This window comes from Phaethon aethereus, assembly GCF_964289735.1.
Source record: "Phaethon aethereus genome assembly, chromosome: 9".
Classification (NCBI taxonomy): domain Eukaryota; kingdom Metazoa; phylum Chordata; class Aves; order Phaethontiformes; family Phaethontidae; genus Phaethon; species Phaethon aethereus.
Window position 1 is genome coordinate 27,339,683 of NC_138585.1, and position 22,159 is coordinate 27,361,841.

The 22,159-nt window shown below is 43.8% G+C and overlaps 2 protein-coding genes across 3 annotated transcripts in view; one reads left to right on the forward strand and one right to left on the reverse strand.

Moving 5' to 3' along the window:
* The window catches only part of VEPH1 (ventricular zone expressed PH domain containing 1), a gene marked incomplete at its 3' end in the record, with an annotated part of 81,130 nt that overhangs the window by 11,141 nt on the left and 47,830 nt on the right, over positions 1-22,159 (forward strand). For both annotated transcript variants that reach the window (XM_082003794.1, XM_082003795.1), the window contains exons 4-6: positions 9,228-9,394; positions 10,938-11,147; positions 19,579-19,799. In XM_082003794.1, the coding sequence (XP_081859920.1) occupies positions 9,228-9,394; positions 10,938-11,147; positions 19,579-19,799 (598 nt within the window). The remainder of the gene's footprint in view (positions 1-9,227; positions 9,395-10,937; positions 11,148-19,578; positions 19,800-22,159) is intronic.
* PTX3 (pentraxin 3) lies at positions 27-4,723 on the reverse strand (the record flags this gene model as incomplete). The annotated part of the gene is made up of 3 exons (XM_082003393.1): positions 27-640; positions 3,640-4,170; positions 4,576-4,723. The coding sequence occupies 3 exons, from the start codon at positions 4,721-4,723 to the stop codon at positions 27-29; spliced, it is 1,293 nt and encodes a 430-aa protein (XP_081859519.1).

Here is a 22,159-nt window from a genome sequence, read left to right on the forward strand (position 1 = left end):
TGCTTTAGAAACTGCCTTGCCAGAATTTAAGAAATGTACTGGGCTCCCCCGTACGGCAAAACTTCTGTGACTCCCCACCCGATGATGTTGCCCCTGATACTGCATGCATCTTCTCCGCTCTGCACTGCTATCTCTTTGGCACTGAGCACTCTGTCCCACATGTTAAAGCCGGTTAATTTTCCAGAGAAGGCTAAAGCTTCATCAAATCCACCTCCAATGCAGCAGCCGTTCTTTTCTTGACCGATCTGCAAAATCCCTCCATCTGGAATGGTGTGAGCATCGGCCACGTCCGAGGCGGTGGCTGCGAGTTCTCCCTTCACCCACAGAGACGCAGATCCGTTCTCTGAGCTCCAGGCACCGCAGAGATGGATCCACTTCCCAGGAACAACTACATTTTTGACAGTTAACTTGTGTTGGTCACCGCCAACAAGCAGCACTGCAGAGTCCCGGCTGAGATAAAGCTGGATTTCATATGGATTGAACTTGGTTCCATAGGAGAAGACAATAGTTTTGTCTAAAGCCTCGGTCACCTTGATCCAGATGCAAGCAGTAAAGGAGCGAAGGGTCATTCCAGCAGTTGGGTGAACACTCCCAAATATCTTTTTCGAACGCATGGGGAACAGAATTGCTGTTTCACACCCTGAAAAAGTTAGAAAGATTGTTAGGCAGATAAAAACTGGTCTATTTGTACATGCACAGTTAGGACCCTTGACATACGCTTACTCCTGGGCTTCTCAAAGGGAGCCGAGAGCTCAGCTCAGACAGTGGGATGTAGGATGCTTGAAGAAGCTGTCAGATCCAATGGATGAATTTGCCAAACACTGTAGCAATGGGTCTAGGGGATAGTCAGGCTGTAGGAGCAAGGCTTGGCTCTTCCCTCGCCGCAAAAGTAGCGTATTGCATAGTCCTGAGCCCTGCAACGTGACATCTGGGTTTAATGCTGCCTGTCTGCCCTGCTGCTTGCCTTGGGAAGTTGGGCTTCCCTGAGGGTCTGTGCAGGGCAGGTGCCTTCTGCTCTGATGTGCCTCCGAGGAGAGCTTCTCTTTTGCTGGGTTGCCTGGAGAAATTAGCACTTTACGTTAGGTAATTATGTTGGGGAGTCCTCTCTCTGTTTCGTTTAGTCTTGTTTTAGCCTCTGTGTCCTTTTTCAGAATGGAGTGATGAAAACAGCAGCCTTATGGTGAGGGCACGGGTTCAGGGATCTATCGAACGGCCTGTTTAGATACCGTGCCGTTCCTGGGATGATAGCGCGGGCCTGCTGCTGGCTGGGGAAACGGAGCTGCGGGGTAGCTGTGTCACGAGCAGTTATGCGGTGTCCTGCGGCTGTCCCGTGAATAACTGGGCAGCGGAGGAGCAGGGGACGGGGGCTACTGAAAAGCAGGCGCGGGGAGTGTTGGCACAAGCATGCTGAGATGTGTGTGTGTTTATTATAATGACTCCCTTTTCTGACTCTGCCTTTAGGGCTATTGCTCAGTAACTTTTATGTGCTCTGGTTGAGCATGGGAAATGTATAAGATGACCGATATTTTAAAAACAGGTCATCCCTCATCTCCAATTAATCAACATGTTGATAATAGAAATTAGATTAGTTAAAACCACTAACAGAAATTAATGAAACTTGGAAAAGTAACTGATGGTCACTAAATCCAAGCCACTTTTGGTATTCTATGTACTGTTCCCTAGTTGTATATAACTTAATATTCTAGGCGGTGTGGGGGGGAGGCAGCCCCCTTCTACAATTAAGCTGGTTCATTTCCTGTTTAAACAAGCTAGCGGGTCTAAAATGTCTAAACCGTGTGTGGAAATTTCTGCTTCAGTGAATGAAGGACTCTTTGTGTCCTCCAGGATTGCGCTGCTGTGTTATTTCATAGACTGCTTCCTTTCAACTTTGAGCAGATTTTACACTGGCCCTTTTGAGGAGGGGCAGGGTCAGCGAGCAACTGTTGGGGATACTCCTTAAAATGCTACTTGGGAACACTATTGTGAAAAAGCTTTTAATTAGCAAGCTTTCAGGCTTTATTATCAAGGCCTAAACAAAATTAAAAACAGCTTCACTGAAGAACAAAAAGTGTGATTAGAAAATCCCTCAAGAGTATGGCTGGCAGTGATTCAAGATGTGAGAAATTAAAGTCAGTTGCTAAAAATTCCCGTGAAAAAAAATTTCGAGAGAGACTCTGGAAGTACTTAAAATGTATCCTTTAAATTAAAAAATAAGAACATGTAAAATAAAACCATGTAGGAACCAGTGGAAATATCTGGATTCCCACTGATGAGGCTGAGATCCTTAATGCCGATCAGGTTTTTTACTCTCACCTAGCGCAGAGTAACTGACTGTGAGGCTGGCCATGTTACAGGAGAGAGATAAAGAATGAGATCATGCTTTCTGGAAGACAAGATTCATGTGTTCCGGGGGGAAAAAAAGAACATGCTGTAAGATCTACTCCCAATACACAAAGATTACTGAAAGGTTATGATAAATAAAGAAGTAAAAGCAATTTACTTACAAAGCTGAATCCATGCCCTACATGAAAAGATAGATTCATGTTAGGTTGTAAAACACTTCGATGTAAACTATTGTTATGTTGTGTGTGTATTGCAATAGGTTTGTGGAATTTGTTGCCTTTCCTTCAGGAGTTAGACGCAGCGCTCCTTCCTGCTCACCTGTGTAAGAGCTCATGCCGCTAAGGGTCGTGGGCAAGGCTGGTGTAACTGCTTTTAAGCTGCAATAACTTACGTTTGTAGAAAATACGGTCATTAAAGACCTGTCAACATTTAGAAGGCAAGCTGTCTGGTAGGCAGAGTTATATTCAGTGTAGTTATATTTTGCGTGCAGCAATTTTGCATCCACACTTCACATGGATGGGGGTCTGCTCTGCCGTACCCAAGTTGCTGTAGCTGCTTTTTGGGTGTCACAGAACAACTGACATGAAATTTGAGATATGAGCTCATCTTTCTATGGCCACCTCGCTTGCTGACCAAGGCAAACATTTTGGAAGGGAAAAATAAACCAACAAGCCAACAATACCACAGTGTTACTGATTTTTCCATGCTTGAGGAAATACTCTGTCCTGACAGTTGCATGCGGTGAATGTGCCCTCCCTGCTGCGGGAAGCGTGCTTAGCTGGTTGACATCAGCAGCGCGTCCTCGGATCTCGCTCCGCTCTTGGGCAGTTGGAGTTGGTGAGGAGACAACATTTAGTTTAGGAAGAGGAAGGAGTGGGTACATGCATGAAGAGGACAGGAGAGCTCAGTGACTAGTGTGTGTGCATAGGAGTTACCAGCTGGGAAGGCAAAAGGTGAGAGAACATAGTTTGTATGTTGAAAATATGTTTGCTGTGCTCTGGCAACCGTTCTGATCTGGGAGAGCCTGCAGGAGGTGGGATCCTTTGGGCTTCGCCCTCTGTAAGGACTTTGATTAAACCCTTCTTTGATCCCACGTTTGAAAAGCTCAGTGCCTCTTTTTCAAGAACAGTTAATGGGTTTACTCCCTGTATGTATAGGCTGCTGAAAGCTGCTGTGCTGTTCGTAGGATTGCTTTGGAGTCATGTGCAGAGGAACAGAGGGGTGTTTCTAGGATGTCCGTTCGGACAGGCCCACCAAAGGGAGCTCTCTGGTAAAGCATAGCACACATGGACTTACCTGCTGGCAGTAAGCGCTGAGCTGCCCACTTCTGCGATGCCTTCAGTTCAGCTCTGGTTTGCTGTAGCTCTTTCCACAGAGAATTCAAAATGAGGTTGTCTCCTCTGGTGGGACTGAATTTATCCTGCTGAAAAGCGGTCTCCTGAGCCTCTGCCTCAGACCTCCTCAGCCAAGCGCTCTCCAGCTGGCTGAGCCTGCTGGACACGTTGTTCAGCAGCAGAACGTGCTCGAGAACCTTTCCTTGCTCAGACTCGTGGAGCCTCTTGGCTTCTTCAGCTCGGTCACTGTTCCTCGCAAGCGCCTGCTCTACCTGTGACGCGATGTGGGAGGTGACTTTCTCGATTGCGGCGGTGAAGGTGCCTGCGAGGTTGGTGGTGAGCTGGCTCAGCTCTGCTTTCAGGGTCTGCAGGTCCACCTTCAGGATCTCCTCCATTGCCTGCAGCATCATGCTCTCTTTCATCTGAGAGTTCTCCAGCATGATGAAGAGCTTGTCCCACTCGGTGTGCTCTCGCTGGCAGTCGCACGAAACAGCTGGAATGGAAGATACAGATGTTGCTATTCCTTTGTATTTACTTTTTTAAACAGAAGGAGTATTTGACAAAATCTGGCTCCGTGCACGTCTTACATGCTCCAGACTGTCAGTGTGTTTCCCTCTATATCAAAATGGAAAAGTGAAGTAGTGTATTTATAGCAATTCTAAAACTAAGTGTCATTGGCAGTCTTTTGCAGGAAAACTGAATAAAGAGTATAAAGCACATCCCAAGCCATGCCATCCAAGTGCTTTAGCATTTGCCGTCCATAATAATCTGCTGGTACAAGCACATGCTTCTTCCTCTGAAAAAAAAATACTAGATTTGTAATAGTAACTGTTAAAACAGCTAGGCAACAAAGAATGCAATTCTGCTCTTAACATAAATTTAGTTTAAATCTACTTACTTTCCTCAGTACCAAGGACCGGACCTTCAATTTCATTATCCAGATTCACATACATGAGATCGTAGTCATCGTCTTCATCCAGAACGGAAACAGAAGCCCTGAAAACACAGAACAGTGTAAGCAGAGAAAGTATTTCTTGGGGCAGCATTCTCTAGCTGCTTCCTGAAAATAGCTGGGCTGTCTGGAGCTGAAGTCTCCGTCAGAATTCAGCAGAGACAAGACTGCGAGCGAGACGCAGCGAGCCCCTAATAAATGCTCCGCGCGCCTCAGCTTGAATGAATGAGCAATGCTAGTGCCAGTGTTGTAATAAGAGCACTTCTGGCTGTTGGTTTTGGCCGAGAGGAGAAGGGGGCGTGCAGCTTGCTCAATCCCAGCCTTCCAGCTTCGCGCTGGGGGGAGATGTCCTGACTCACGCAGGGGAAGAAACGGGGAGAGCTGCTCTTGCGAGCTGCTGCGTCCCCTCCGAGAGCAGATTGCTGTAATGTGCAGCGATGCGAGGGTGAGCGCGGCGGATGAAATCCCTTGGGAGTTTGCTGCCTACAAGCGCTGGCTGCATCGGTTGTGTTATTTTGTGTTATTTGTGGAAAGGAAAGTGTTCTCTGCAAGCTGATCTTGTAGTTGGTATGTGCCAGGGCTCTGGAGGGGATTGGTAGAAAAATAAACATACCTGGAGTTGGTTTGGATACAAGTCTATGGCTTAACCTAAATATTGTAGCTTTTTTTTTTCCCATAGTTATTTATAAAAACTTCTATTATATACTAACAGTTTACTGCTTTAAGCAATGAAGGGGAACGTATAAAGCAGCTTGTTGGAGTTTTGCTTTTCTAGACCTAATTACCAATAACAACATCGTAACTGTGTGGAGAATACATTCCTGCTAGTATCCTCCATCGGGAGCATGTAGATTAGCAGCTTGCATGATTAGAGTTTTTTCTGTTAACTTTGGGGAAAAAACCAAAACAAGGCACTCTTGGGTTAGAGATTAATCTAGTGCTAAGTAGTATTGTATTGGTGGTAATCTGTTTTAAGTTCTGGAGATCTTATCAGTTCAATGGGCCGTTAATTATTTCTGAGATGCATTGCTTAGGTGAGATATGGGGTAATATGGTATGAATATATATAGTCTATGAAATATTCAGAGAATAGCAAAAACCCTCCTACATAATTGCATCTAACTTACAATCTGTGTTCCCCTTCCATTTGAGTCTCTGGTTTAACCCCTTGTTGCTGTATACGGGAGTGTGTAAAGCTGCAGAAGGCTCGGGAGAGCCCGGTGCTGCTGCACCAGATGCCTCCCAGTACCCAGCCTTGCTTGTGCAAACCTGGGCTACCTGTGTGTTGGGCTGCTGGCCACGGCACTGTGCTATTCCTACGTACCAAAGTGTCTCACTGTTTCACCTTATGCTTATATGGGGTTCCTGCCACTCTGGGACCTCCAGCTGCTCTGCTTGCAAATACAAATAATAAATATTAACATCGAGACAACACATCAGAAACCTCAGAAGTAGAGGTGAGCATTTTTCAGGGAGGTATGTGCCTGACTTCAGTCGTCTTCCCCGGGAAAAAAAATTGGTCTTGGTGCATGGGCTTTTGTCTTTGAATACTCAATTTGGAGGAAGTGTCAAAACACTGCTGTATAGCTTTGAGAGCTCCTTCTGTCCGTGTTACATTTGCAGTGTGCTACCAGGCTCGTTATTTTTTTAACAAGCTCCCTGTGCTGCAGGGTTGGGCAGAGCAGAGACTGAGCGCAAGGCAACCTTTGCTGCTCGTTGTGTGTGCGGGGAGAACAGCCGAAGCGCGCCCGGGGCAGCCGGCGCGGGCTGGCACCATCACAGCACGCGGTTGTGGTTGCTCCGGCTGTACGTGCCTCCTCCCTGCCTGACTCGCAGCCAGGGGTCAAAGCCATCGAGCGTCCCCAACTGTACGTTGGTTTCTGCTTCAATTGCATAATCCCCAGTGTGTGGTCTGCTTGGAAAGTCTGAGAAAATCTCATCTGGAAAAAGTATTAGGGGTAAGGGTGGTAGGGGAAGGAAGAGGGGAAAAAAGGTAATTAAGAAGTTGAGTATAATGTTTTTCCGTTCCCAGACAACAAACATACTTTTCAGGCTCTTAGTTTAGACTGAGACAGATGAAGCGAGATGGAAAAAGGTAAGTTGCTTGGGAATGGGCACAATATCACCTGTGACGGCCCAAGCTCTGAGAATCCAAAGGTTGGTGAGCTGCATGTGCGGAAATCCCTTAGAAACTGAAAAGGTGTGACAAACAAATGGCAGGTTGTACTCGGAGCTAATTCGAAACATGAAAGCACAAGCAAATAGTGAATTGGGTTGTGCTTCATGACCTTTCTTAAGTTATATGAAGAACAGATGCAAACTGTGATGTCTGCTTGGGTTGTTTACAATCTTGTATACACAGGTTACTCAGTTAAAAGCAATTCCATGTCAGTGAGATAATTTAAATATCACTCCAAAGTGATGGGGTTGCTTCTAATTTGCCTTTGATTTTGATTTCTCTCGGTTAGTGCATATAGACCCGGTATGTTTGCTGTATGATAACTGGAGGAAACTGCCCAAATTTGTGTTTGTACAAAGCATTTTTCTCCAGAGAAGTTTCATGGCTGCGATCCATCATGTTGCATCATGTCAAATTGCATCGCTCCTCTAATACATCCAATACTTTAAATACTTCTTTTCTCAGATTGAATAATTAGTCTTACTTTCCAGATATCTTCCTATCCTGTGACATCCCAGTTTAGGCAATAGCATGTCTCAGGTTATTGGCTGTCTTTCTGTGTTTAAAGCTGCTACTTTTGGTTATCTCTCTACACTTTTACAGCTGAGATTAATTTTGCCTGTCCAGGAACATGGGAATTTCATCTTTTGCAATTGTTACCATTGCTGAAATTTGACTGGAGCTTAAGGGCTCTGTTCCATATGGGCATAAAACTTCCAGTGGAAATTAAACCGGTGCAAGTGCAAAGAAAGGACTTATTCCAGTAAGCACTAAATTATCTGGAGAAGAAATAATTTTTAGTGTATTCAGTTAAAAAATTGTTCAAACTCAGGTGTGAGTCTAGTAAAGCTCAGGTAAAAATATCCTCCTCACCGTTTTAGTTCTATCTTTGGGTGATTTGGTACTTTGCATGAGTCCTACGGTACGTTAGTGATGCTCGTAAAAAAAAGTGACGCTTTTTTACAGACTCTCTTCTAACATCAGGAAGCGATTTGCCCAAAGAACGTGGCTAGAAAATGGCCAGAACTGAACAGCCTGGTAATCTGTTTAGGGTAATTCATCAGCAGTTATCTTTCCTTTGCAACTGGCTTTTGTGGTTTACATATAGAACAGAAGAAGACAGAAATTCGCCGTGTCCATGGGAGTAGAGGTGGGGTTTGAACCTTGCCTTTAGCACTGCAGTGGTTGTACAGAGGGCTCAGAGCTGCCTTCGAGGAGAAGCCAACGGTTCTTCAAGCAGAGTAAATGCTTCGGGGTAGGATGCAGAAGCGCGGCTGGCTGAATAGCGTGGAGGCACTCCTCCCAAGTATAAGGACCCCTTAGGGATCCTTACAAGCTGTTCAGCTAAAAGTTGTCTGAACCTGTAATGAATTATACGTTAGCTACTTGGCTCAGAGGTGATGTTGCAAGACCTAACAGTGTCTTGGGGTGCGTTTTCTGTGTCTGGCAAGAGCGCGTGGTCCAGTCTGACCCATATTTCCTTTTTCTACCATCCACGAAGTGACCTGCTTCTCTTCCAAAATTATAAGGCTCAGATTTAAATGGGAGAAAAAGCAGCAGGCCAGAGAGCTAGTTCCTGTTGGAAACCGAATCCAAAGAGACCTTAAGGACTTCCAAGGGTTTACAAAAAGGAGCTACATTGCAATAGGCAGATGTTTTCCATATGTTGTTCAAGTGAAACTTAAATATATTTGAGTCAGGCATGTACAGCAATATGAAGTTATATATTTTGGTATGAGCCTGGGCTTCAAATTGAATTATGCACAGACATCTTAAGAAAATGTGTGAGAGAGGGTTTTGCATATCTTTGTCTGTCTGCAGTTGACTCTCTCTGGCTCCTTTCTATTCCTGGAAATGGCATCCTTAACTATTTATGTTCAAATTTGCTGTCATGCATATTTAGTTCTCTTAACCAACTATTCTTTCCATATGCTGCTTATTTAATTTGAAAGCTTGAATCTCAACACAGGGGAAATATAGCTTTTATGTGCTTTCTAGCCTTCTTTTTTGGTTTTGTTTGGTTTTTTTTTTTGGTGGTTGTTTTGTTTTTTTTGTAAATTTAAATCACGCTTAGTTTGCTCTAGGACTCAACAGAGGATCATCCAAACCTGAAAGCTCATTAAGCAGCCTTCTCATGATATTGTACTTGAGAATGAAAATTATAATTAATAGGATTTTCTTTTTTTTTTTACGCTTATGTTGTTATACCTGTAATAATTCATTCTATTTAAGTTATTTATTTGTCTTCTTGGCCCAGTATGTATTTTTCCATGGTGTGTTTTATGCTTCCCTGGTTTTGTACTCATGATTCTTAAAAACTGGTGTCTCCAGGTTTGTGCTGATTTTCTATGTGTCTCTCTCGTGCTATAGGATGTGGGCATACAGTAAGTCACTGGCCTCTCGCTTTCTCTGTTCTCAGGGAACTCGATGCTGCTGCGTGTCCTGCCTGCTCTGTACGAGAAGCAACCGCAGCTGATAAACCTCCATCTGAGGGAGCTGGTGGCACTGATGGCTCAGCTGGATCAAGCCGAACAACACCACCTCCTCAGGCTCCTCCAGATCGTGGCGAGGAAAAAAGAACTTGGGGTAAAACTGTGTTCGGGAGATCTTACTGCTAAATGCTGCACCTCCGTTTGGAGGGGTTTATTTGTTTCAGATGACTTGGCAAGGTCTGTCTGCTAGCTGATCTCTGAACAGTAACGAGTCCCGTAACATGCATGACAGTGCTTTCCTATGCTAATTCCCTGCAAATTCTTTAATTCTATTCCAAATTCTCTGTCTAATCATAAAAAGAACATAACACTGACTCTGCTGGACCAAAAAGTTTGTTTTAAACCAGAACTGTTTTCATTTTTTTTTGGCTTTTCCTCCATCAGCTGAGTATGAATTCCCATAACTATGTTTCTGCCCATTAGAATATATGAAATATTTAAAATTACTTATCAATGAAAATTAAAATTAATTAGGAATTGATTAGAAGTGAGCTGGGGATTAATTATCTAAGATAAAATAGATCATGCTTTGGAAATTGCATGTCATAGACAGCACTAAGCGCATTAGAACAAGGCACAAAACTACCTGCTTCGTGAATTTATGAAATTCGTAAAACCTTTGGAAAAGAAGAATCAACAACAGACAGTATCTTCCCCCAGGTAGCCAAGGAAATTTGATCATAGTACACAGTCCCAGGTGAAATAGAGCTCCTTTTGGAAGCAAGGGAATTGGCAGCCGGAAGGGACTGGGGTGCACCGCTGGTTATTGCGGGGCTCCACGCTGGAGCCAACGCATCTGAAGTTGCTTTATATTATTATTATAATTTATTACTACTAACAATTTATTCAGCCACCCACTTGTGGTATTTTGCTAGAGCGATAGGTATCGACTTGCTAAAACTGATAATCCTCAAAAAAATAATAGAAGAATGGGTCGCTTCATGCTCCATTTGTGTGTTGAAACATATTTTACACAGATGCAACAGTTTCACTGAATCGGGGTGTATTAGTGTACTTGTGTGTTTATATGAAAAATAGTAATTCAGTAGTTAGTTCTATACACTTCATCCTGTTTGTAAGAAGATTTTAAGGACTGCACGCTCAGGCTCTTGAAAATTGTGTTGTTACAAGAAATGACAACTTGCCTACAGCATTTTTTTGTGCAGTGAGGATCTTGCCTCCTACTTTTTCCTCTGTTCCAGCTATTAACCATGTCATGTTATTTAGTTTCCCGTGGAAACTAAAAATTTCTACTAGTACTTCAATTTACTGTATCATTGGGGAAGGCTAAATCCTATGTTGTTTTAATCAAAAAGGTATAGGACTGGCCCAGAGCAAGGGAAATATTTGGTGAGGAGGGGTTTTTTTGTCTTTTTTAACAGCTGGGCATTTCCTTACTTATATATGCATAACTGCAATATTTCAAGGCTACAGCTTACCCTTATTCCATATGTTGAGCTGAACTTTGATTGACCTCAGCAATAGCTCTGTGCAAAGGTCAGCAAGGGTGGAAAACTCTTTTACTAAATCAAAGTCTAGTGTTTTGTTTTTATCACTCCAATGTACAGTACCTCTTTTGGTTATACGTATTCACAATTAAAAAATATATCCACAATTTGTTTCTGATTTTTTAATAGGCCCTGAAAGAGTGTATTCCATTTCTGTTTGGACTGTTGAGAGACCCTAACCATAGTGACATTATCCTAAACATACTTATAGAAGTATCTGGCTATGAACCAACAGCCTTAGCCACTTTTCTTCCGATGCTGAAAGAAATTGGTGAGAGTTTTCCAAGTTTGATTGGGCAAACAGCAAAGATCTTTGGAGCTGTTGGACATATCGATGAGGTAAGTTTAAAAACAAAAGTAGTTGGTTGGTTGGCTTTAGGGTTGGGTTGTTTGGGGGTCAGTTCTCTAAATCTTGTGTAAATTAATACATCTAAGTATTCTTTTCTTCAGGAGTAACCAGACTGCCCTACCAGAACATATTCCTGGTCATAAGACCACCATAGGTGTGGACTGTAACACCAGTATGGCTAGGAGGGCAAGTACGACAAAAATCAGATGTGGTATATTAGTGATTGAGACTGTCCTATCTAACCAAGGAACAGTCACACAGCAAAGGGTGTCTGCAGAAATGGGGTTTAGGTTAGTGGGAAAGAAAGAAACTTTCTTGAAGAGATTACTGAGTATGAAAAAGATAAATATTTAAATTCTTATAACTATAAATATATAAACTTAGTATTATTGTTGTTGTTATTTACTGTGCATCTGCTCTGTGCACATATACGTTCTGTTTATACAAAATGTCTTTTTATGGAATGGCTAAAACTCGTATTTGATGAAAGCCCATCATTGTCGTGATTCCGGGGGCTTAGCTAAATTATGTTGCAGCGTACCTATATGTGAAATGAAAGGCAGAGAAAAGGAAAAACATATTTTGCACTCCTTTTGTATGATATCATATTTATATACATACAGCCTTCAGGAATGTTGTAATCCTGCAGTGAAATATGAACTTCCTCATATAGTGTAATCCAGATATTTTGGTTTTGTAGCCGTAGTTAATTGGATACTTCTGACAAATGTCTTTGTGATGAAAATGCTCAGTGGTGATGCTGGGCTCAAGCCTCATCACAGCAACATGTTCACAGTTAACTTGGTTTGGGATCTGACCTAATGGGAACATTCTGCCTAAAAGGACAAACTCCTAAAAAATCACGGGAGTTTCATGGCAGTGTAATGAATTTGCACTGAAGTTTTTGCTTTAGTCATAAAAGTGCAATCTGGCTGTGGGAGCCATGCTCACCTAATCCAGGTGCCATGAACAGACTCAAACACAGTGTGTACGTAACCCGTTGGGCAGCTCTCAGTCCCAGAGCTCGCTCCCCTCCCCAGAATGCCAGCTCCAACGAGCAGCTCAAAGATCCCCACGTCCCCAGCAGCGAGGGGTGCTGCTTGTGAAGATCCGATGTTAGCCCTGTCCTGCTGGGACTAGGAAATGCCTTACACCCCGACGAGACGTAGCTTACCCTGCTGCTATCCCCTGCTCCTAAAAATACAGCCTGGAGGAGATCACCACCACGAGCTTGTAAACCACCTGAGTGCTCAAGACCTTGGTTGACCTAAGGACATTGAACTGGTTAGACTTATTTATGACACATCATGATTTTTAATGAGACTTTATTTTCATTCCCAGGTATGAGCTTACGTGTCTTTCACCACTGTTAACAGACAATTTCCTTCCACCTCAAATCATAGTCCTCTAAAGGCAAAAATAATGTTCTGCTGAATTCAAAGAATTTCTGGTGAATAATCCAAATCTTTATGGCTGTGACAAAACTCGATTATATAGCAGAAAATGAATGGTATGTAATAAATCTAACCATTTGCTGAAGTGTGGCATTCATGCCTGCCATACAGCAACCTGAATAATTTATTGCAGTGAAGAGATGAATCCTGCAGTTTCCATGTCTTTTCAGCGATCCTTGAGGCAAAAATGGAGTTTGTCTGCATAAAGGCTAGAGATTTCACTGTAGGTTTTGCCTTTCTGAATCAGGCCTTGTGGTTGTCCTTCCTTTGACTCCACCGGAGGCCGGTGTGGAGGGAGCAGAGGAGAAAAGTGGCATCGTTTTGCTGTGCAGGGGAAAATCCTCCATATATTAGTCTTCTGCCTTTAAGATGACCGTTCTATTTACTTGTTTAGATACAGGTAACGATGTGCTTTCATCAATGATAGTGGTCATTGGAGAATCTCCAGAGAGGCTTTTGCCTCCAGGGAAAATATTTTCTTTTGGCTCTGAATCAAAGTTAGTCTCTTAAATGCGGGGCGTGGGCGTTGTTTGGGGGGTTTGGCTCTGCGCCCCTGTACCGCAGCTCGCCGGCAGCTCTTGGTGCGTTTGGGCAACAGCTCTGCTCGATGACGAAGGACTGGCGGTGCAGCTTGAAGCATATCACTTACCCCGGTGTAGGCACGTGCGGCAACCCCATCGTAGGGCATCAGGGTGTGTTATGCCCTGTTACGTGTCGCTGAAGGTAAAACAAGAAACATGAGAAGTGCGGGGAAGTTAAAGGGGTAATTTTCCTTTGCGCACCCATTTTAATGATTCAGAATTGTCTCAGTCATATTCTTAGATGAGACAGTTGCACTAATTTCAATGGATATTGTGGAGTGGGGAAGCCTGGTGGGAGGCAGGGAGAAGCTGTGTGGGGCAGGAGCGGAGGGTTGGGGTGCAGCCCCTCTGCGTCCCCGTTCGCTGGCACGGGTGGATGTCGTGCAAGTCTTACTTCACTTGTTGCAATAAGTCCGATCCTTTCTCCTTTGGCACTTAGTTTTGAGTTTGTATTGGCTGGGCGACGGGCACCTGATCGCTGTGGGTGCAGCACAGGAAGACACTACACTTGCTGTTTCTGCTGATCTTGAGCTTTATATTCATTTAAAATACAATTTATCTTGTAAGAATCAAAAACAGATTTGGTTTGGCTTTGTAAATCTTATTTCTGGGGGGGAGAGAAGCCAAAATCACATTGAAGACTGTGAGCCAAATGGAGTTTGTTGTTCTCTCCTTGTTTACTTACATCACCCCAGCAAAATTTACCTTAAGAACTGCAGCTGACCCCATTTAGTTCTGTGTTTAGTACTGAAGAGTCAACATCTCATAGAAGCTTTACAGCTTATAACTAGCTAATCCTCAAATGAGCACAGCTGGGATCAAAATTTAAGGATTTAATTCAGATTCTGTATTTCAGCATGTTGGACCAGCTCTTCCCATGCGAGTGTCTGAGGCCCCTTTTCTGCTGTGTTCTGCTGCTTAAAAGGGACTGAATTTATTTTGCCTGTTGTGGTTTTTATTGTTTTATAGCAATACTAAGAATAAGCAAGGAACCAGATATTTCATATGTTGTTGGAAATTATAAACTACAGTCAAGTTTACAAAGAAATGATTTGCAGAGCATTTTCTCCTTAGATTTTTTTAGTCTGTTGATTTGTGCAGATACACGTAGGTACCAGGTGTTACACATGCAGCCTGGGCAAGCCTGCATCAAATAATCTCCAATCTCTCTCTTGTAAGTGTCGAGTAACTGGCGTTATGTCCCGTGTCATAGGTCTTATTTTTCTAAGAAGCTGCGAGCTGCTGACTTAGCAGCAGCCTGCATTCCAGCCCGCTCCGCTGCCACGAGCGCGGCATGTTTGCAGAGATGGCACGCTTTCCGTCTGTTCGTAGTGGGCTCTGGTTTAGTCACACCTGGGAGACCTTTCGCTAGACACTCATGAACATTGATAAAAGCAACACGCAAAGGATGGCAAAGTGAACTTTCCAACGTGAGACAAATGGCTCCTCTCTTGTTTTGCTTTCTAAAAAGATAGAAAGCATGAATAATTCTGAATTATGGAAGATCCGCCCTGGCCGAAATGTCTAAGTAGTTACCAGTGCTCCAGTGGCTTGATTTTGTTTCTGCAACCACCTTTGAGCCATATCAGTCCATATGAGGCTCCTGATGTCCGTGCCAGGCGTGCACAACGCTGTCACCTGGACGCAGGTTACACACCCTGTGAAACCTCACCACTGGATCTTCTCCAGAGGTTGGCCCCACTCCGTCCTGTCTCCTTTGTCCTGGGTAAAGGAGCCGGGGTGGCAGAAAGAGGCTGTCAGCGCTGTGCCTCAAGCCAGGGAGAAGGCCTTGGTGGGAAAATGAAGGCAAGCTTTCCAGGTGAGGAGAGGTCCATGCACAATATAGGGGAGCTTTGGGGCAGCCGGAGGAGCAAGGAGGTCTCAGGTGCTGTCTGCAGTGCCCTGGTGCCCCAGCCCTGCCCGTGAGCAGTCTGGCAGCTGCCTCTGCCTGCGCCGCTGCTGTCTGCTGGAAGACCTGGTGCCTCCTGCCTTTCCTTGGTGGGGCCCACCGTCTGTGCCACTGGTGCTCTCGGAGGGTTTGGATGTGCTTCTGGCAGTGCCACGCTGCCAGTTCAGCTATTCCCTCTGGTATAAATGGTGCAGAAAGAGCCTTAAAATGTGCTTGGGTGATGGCTGGGCGTTGCGTGCTGGAGCCAAGACAAGTCATCTTGGTGACTTTTTTTGCACCTTTGGGTGCAAAACTTCTGCTAGAGTTGCTGGGGGGGGCTTAGTTTCCCATTTTCTCCTCATGGAATACTTCTGTTTCATGGGGCTTTTGCCTATTCTGCGATGTGGGTTGCGGTCTGCTGCCCCACGTCACCTGGGCGTTTTCACATAGCAAGTTTCCTCCTCCTTCACAGGCATTATAACTGAGGGTCTTTCTCTTACCTTCTGCTTGTGAGTTCTGCCTCTTTACCCTAAGGATTTTTCAATTTTATTTCAGGGAACTTGAGTGCTTTGTGGCCCACAGTTTTGCGGGGGTATGAGGAGCTACTTTGGCAGGACGTTTGTTGGTCCACAAATGCCTGGGGTTGCATCAGACCAGACGTGGTGACCAAAGGGTCCTTGTGGCTCTTGTGTGTTTATTAGCAGAGTGGATCTCTCGTAGTCCTCCTTCTCCCTTGTAAAGGTTTTGTTTGCTTTGCTGCGGCAGTTCCTTGTGCAGATGTTGCCCCCACTGTATTGTGAGCCAAGAGGTGGGTTGTGTCTCTGCATCCTCCCATGCAGATCAGGCTTTTTGAAAGAAAAAAAATGCCATGGATTTCTCTGATGTATGGGCATCACTCACTGCAGTACAGACAATCAGCCTGCGATAAAAGAAGCAGAAACACATCTGGCATCATAAAAGCTGGACAGATCTTAAAGGCTCAGCATACAACAATGCACCCACAAGAAAGAATTAAAACAATACTCTGATCTATAAGCGTAAGTGCTAAGTTGCGAGCATGACTGCAGCCGGTCAATTTATTTAAGTCAGGTCCAAGTAGAAACGTGCAAGCAGCGAAACGGTCCCTGCAGACACATGCACTGCTGATGGTCTCGTCTCGCAGCCCACCGTGGCAACGCCTTCCTGAAAGCCTCTCACTTCTCCTCCTCTTCCTTTTCTGTAACGCGGAGCCGTGTTACAGATATGCTGCTGGTTCTTCTAGACGTGAATCGGCATCGGCATCCCCTTCCCGGCCAAGCAAAACAAGCGGGAAATGAAACAGCGGTTGTAGTGTTGGAATTTTATTTATTGATGTTTTATTTTACTGGGAGGCTTACTTGGGGAAAAGAGGTGGCAGGGATTGGGGCTTGGCCCTTTGTGGTGCAGATTGCAGATATGAGCAGCAAATCCCTTGTGCTGGCTTCTAGAAGCAATCTCTTGTGCCTTCGCTGAACTGCTCTCTCCACCTTGGCAGTTCAGACAGACCCCTGGGGAGATGAGAGGTTTGGCTGAAGAGAGATCCCTTTATTTTAGAGGTTGCCCCGTTGTTTATACAGGCCGCTTCTGCTGATGTCAGTGACAGTCTCATGGGTGAAGTTGAAATCGGAACTTGTCCCTTAACCATAAATTTGTGCAAGGCAAAACACTATCCTGGCGCATAGGTCAATGGAATATTTTAATATGTTTTTTCCCAATAACTGTAAGTTTTGAACCAACTAGAAATCGGAGTTACTTCTGAGAGCCTTGTGATCTCCTTTTGTAGTCTTCTGATTTTAAGATAAAGTAAAATACTTTGCCACACCTCATTGCTTGTATTTTAGATCTTCACCTACTGGCAGATGTAATGCCATAAAATGTAAGGGATGATTGTGGAAAAAAAAAAAACATTAATACATAAAATAAGCATCGCTAAAATAGCAGTGGCTTATGTACATCCAAATAGGCTTTCTGAAAAAAAAAAAAAAAAAAAAATTGCGGCAGGGGTAATGACTGCTTTCATGTTGAGCTATTTTGCTGTAATTTTATTTTGTATAACAGTTACATATTCTATTACTCAGTAGAGTTTATTGTTCTTTTACTTCACTCCAGGCGAGTAGCAGCATTTCAGCATGGCTGGAGACACTCCAGCTGGATCAAAGTGACACGAAAATGGTCAAAACTTCTCTTCCAGTTATGTCTGCTGCACAGTTTGTTTAGGAAACAAAAATGCGTTTTAAATGTTAATTGAGCCTGTGTTTATCTCTTGGAGGGAGGATCGACTTCCAAATAAACTAGTGAATATGTACCAAAAAGTCATCCTCCTTCAAGCCATTGAGAAAAAAGCTCATTCCGTCACCCCATCCCAGCCCATCTGAGGATGTAGCTGTAGTTTTTCCCCATATGGCTGAAGGGAAGCAATTTGTCTGATACGCTTTTCTCATTTATCTCTGTCAGGGCATGGTGTAGCAGATCCCCTTTTGTTTGAAATAAGTTGACTTTTTCTTCAAAAAATGTCTTGCTTGTGATGCTCAGGCCATGTTCTGCCAAAGTCCCCCATGTATTTTTATGGCCCAGCTGTATTTGTAATCAAACTTTTAGCAGTTTTTTGCTCGAGTTATGAGGTCCCAGAAGAGAAGAGGTAATAATGCTGTTGCCCCGCAGCGTTTGGAGTATGTGTATGGCACACGACTTCCCCTCCTTTTCTGCTAACCTTGGGAAGAAGAGAATTTTTTATTTTTGCCTTTGCTTGCGTTTCAGCACAGGGTCTAAAAGCAAAATATCTGCAAATTTCTGTAACAATCTGCTGAGTGCCAAGGGGGTTTCACTGGGTACAGCCATACCCGGCTACCCCAGTGGAGGACCTGATATGAGCTCCTGAGTTAATTGCTGCTTTCTCTGCTGCTTTTCCCACTTAAATATTTTTAGGAATGTGGAACCTAATATGCTTAGGACAAAACAGAGGAACCCTAATGCATTTCTTCACCTTTGGGGTTTCTGTTTTAGTATGTGAATTTGTACATGTACATACAGAAATAGTTGGAACTGGAATCGTGTGCCCTTGCCAAGCAGAGATGATAAAGTATCTTTGCTAGAAAATATTTGCATGTTTAATATTATGATCTGAAACATCCCCTTTAATCCTAATTTGTGGGGGATGTGATCTTGCTGATAAATTGGCGAGATCACATCCCTCTGAAAAATTGGCTAGCAAAACTTTGGCTACAGAGGGCATATCAGACTTCAGTGCGTTGGCAGTGATTGATACAGCTGCCAGACGGCGCCTTATCGCGTGTGATGGGATCTTACAACGAAATCTCATTTTAAACTTCTCTTTGTTGCAGCGTTAGTTACGGCTTTAATCTGAGTGTCGCTCCTAAATGAATTGCTATGAAAGGAGAGAACCCCTGTGATTTACGAGATACTTTAACCTCTCGCCATTAGTGAGAAGAGATGCTGGTAGTCCCCCCGCTCCTGCCCGCTGCACCTTGCTCCTCTGCCGATACTGTGCCGGAGGAGTCCCGCTCGGTCTGGGTAGCACTGGTGACGACAGGCTCTTAGGTGACGCTGCTAAATACAGCAATTCAGTGACACCCAGCAGGTCCAGAAGGGGAGTTGTGATTGGGAAGCGTTTTATGTTCTGAAAAATAGATCTTCACTCCTGGCAAAGCGTACGTAACAGCTAATGGCATACGCAGAATTCACGGCAATTGCCTGGCGACCCTTGATTATTTGCAGTTATGAGTGGAGAGTAACATGGACAAAGCACAGTTCTGGACGTTAGCCCATTAATACAAAGAGGCAATAACGAAGACACAAAACTGCAGTCGGTCATGGGTCGTGCAGTGCAGACCTGAGCCGTGGGGTCTGCTCCAGGCTGAGCCGAAGTCTCCCAGCAGGTTGTAACACGTTTGTGTCCGTGCTAATATCTGCGTGAGCTCCATGTGCAACCGGCCAGGTACGGACACGAGGAAAAAGACCCTGGGGGAGAAGACCCTGTGAACTGGAGCAGCATGCGTGAGTGCTTGGCCCCTTGCAAGAGAGTTTGCCTGCCACAAACAGCACAGAATAAAGCAAAAAATGGTATGGAAACTGGGTATAGGGTGGTGGAATAGCTTGGCAAGACTCATCAAAGATGAAAGGGGAGCTAGGTCTGCTGGTGGTGCTCTGATCACTGAACCAGCCTGATCTACCACCCTAGAGCAATGCAGGGCCTTCCAAAGAGTCTCTATGGACTCTAAGTTTGAGGAGGAGACAAGGTGTACTGAAGTTAGGCAACACCAAGAAGAATAAATGTAACATCAATAGTACACAAAAATAAACTCTGTGTTTGAAGCAGTTGCCTTTTTGTTAGTTATTGTGAGGTAGCCACTATTCCCCAATGACGATGTTTTAATAGGCGGCATGCACACAAACTTCCCTTGCACAAGCAAATAATGAAATAATTTGTTTAAAATTGTTTTTATCTCCTTGTGTTCTCCAGGAGCGAGCCAGAATATGCCTGATATATTTGGTGAACCAGCTGGCCAACATGGAGCACTCATTTCACCATATTCTTTTGCTGGAAATTAAGAGTCTCACTGACACCTTCTCGAGCATCTTGGGCACCCAGAGCAGAGATATCTACCGCATGAGCAACAGTTTCACCGCTATAGCCAAGCTCCTTGTCCGACAGCTGGAGAATGACAACGTGTCCGGAGCCAGGTAAAGCTAGTTTTTGTATGACAAAGCCACAGCCATCTCTGTAGCTGTGTGAGGCAGTATAAGTTTATATTAGATGTGTTCAAGTTGTGATGGATGAACAATCACCTGAAAGCAAGATGTACTGCAGTTCCTATAAGTTGCTACATTACAATTTTCAAATCGATCTGGGTATCCCTCTTGTATTGTTCTAGTATATACTCACTCAGACGTTGGATTGTGTAATTTATAGGGTCAGGTAAGTGTAGAAAATAGTTTACAGATTTGTAGAAGTAACTTGAGGTATGCGTTGCAGGTGCAAACGTAAGGGCGATTAACACTACAGCAGAAATCTGTAATTAAAGGGTGGCAGTAAGAGCTGTAGGGGCACTGCAGACACCAGCTTCATGCTAACAGGCAGAATGACCTCTGAACATCATACAACAGAAATTTCGTCATTCGGCACTGAAGAATAAAGAAGCTGTTCAAGTTTTAGCACTTAAAGAATAGGAAGAAAGCCATGTCTCAGATAAGCAGACTAAGGCAATCAAAAAAGCTTCAGTTAAAAATAAATCAGTGAAGTCAGGCTATACAATTATCATTGAGTTTATTCTAGAAGATAACCACTGAAGCTGATGAGAACAACGACTGGCGTAGCTCCCTGATAAAGGTTTGCTAAAAAAGACTGAAAAAAATTTCTCAAGCCTTGTATAAAAAGATGTTCCGCTCAGCTTCTTTTAAATGTGTATCCTAAAGTTAAAGCATTGGGAGCGTTGCTGCATTCGTCACAGTAAGAATATAAGTGTTATTTAAATATATGGTGGTAGTCACTTTTAATTAGGGAGAGACTTATAATTAGCATTGTGTATACTGAATTAGGTCAAGAGGGCACAAATGAAGAGTAATTCTGTGATAAAATTTAACACAGATGTCAGAAAACTCATAACCATGAAGGATAGCCTTGGAGACAGACTTGTCGAGTTGGAGCCAAAACATTGAGGTCATTCGAGAAACAACTAATTGGTATCCTGGAGAGAGTTAAAAATGAAAAAGGAGAGGAATCCTGATGTAGTCCCTCATTTTACAACAAGGCTGTAAGAAGCATCTGAACTTCACCTGGTGGCAGAAACCTCTGCTGAAATTGAGCCCTCGGCACTCGTTTTATGAAAAGTTTCATCGAAGACAGTGAAAAAGCCTAAGTGGAGATAGCAAAGTGAGCACGAAATGATACATGTGTTTTCCAAATTAGTCAAGTTCAATTGTGAAGAAGAGCATGCCAGATGTCACTTAGTGAAGAGGACCAGAAGGATATCATGTATTCTGGGAACTTATAATTAATAACTATAATTCCCCCAGCCCATCATGGTCCCTTGATTTATGGTAGAAAAATTACTTTATTTGCTAAAATGCTTTGATATTCCTATTCCTTATTGTCTTCTGTGCTTAACGTTTATCTCTAGAGTTGATTAAAAAAACAGTAAAAAACAAGAAAAGGTTTTCATTCCAATGTTGTTGCCATGTTTCCCTATTTCTCTCTAAAATTCCCCTTTATTAAGGACTTGCTTTGCTGAGGATTTGAAGATTCTTCATCTGTGTGAGTGTGCTTACAGATGCAAAATACTGTTTGGGTGGAGAGTCTGGGGGAGGAGAAGGGAGGAAACAATGATATTTTTCAGAAAACATCCTTATTTTTCTTCAGGAAAAAACCTCTACTGATTATACTGAGCATGAAAGCAAAGACTTCGGTGGTTTGCTCGTTGAAGTTGCATTTGCTTCTGAGTGGCAAGTTTGAAGGCAGCCGTGCACACGAGCAAATGAAAGTGTACCCGCTGTCTGTGGAATATGAAGGCTGCCGTAGGGTCAGAGGGCCAGCCTCTGAAGGGGAATACATAGGGACAGGCGATGGAAAATGAACCCACCTTATCCCAGGGCTGCAGTGTAGAGGCTCAGAGATTCTGGTTTAAGGAAGGGCACAGTTTGGCTTTATGTCTGCAGTGTGAGGAACTTAAAACAGACATTCCTCCACGCTGGGTTTTTGTTGTTGTTGTTGTTATCAATTTTTAACATTTCTGTGTATAAATTGCTGCTCTTATGAGACAGGACAGTCCCTGTGATACAGCCGCGCTCGCCACAAGGTGGGTGTGAGCGTAGCCAGAAGCGATGGGAATGAAAACCTGTTCCTGGTGTCCCACCGGGTAAGGAACAGTGTCCTGGGACATGTCTGGCTGCCGTGGGGTCTGCCCCGCGCACAGCAGTGGCGAGACCTGGACCCTTTCAAACAAACCTTTCTGAAATTATTCCTTATTCTCCATCTGCTGCTTGATTTTTTTTTTTTTTTTAATTATTATTTTATTTTTTTCCTGCTTCATCTGCCAGCAGTTAAG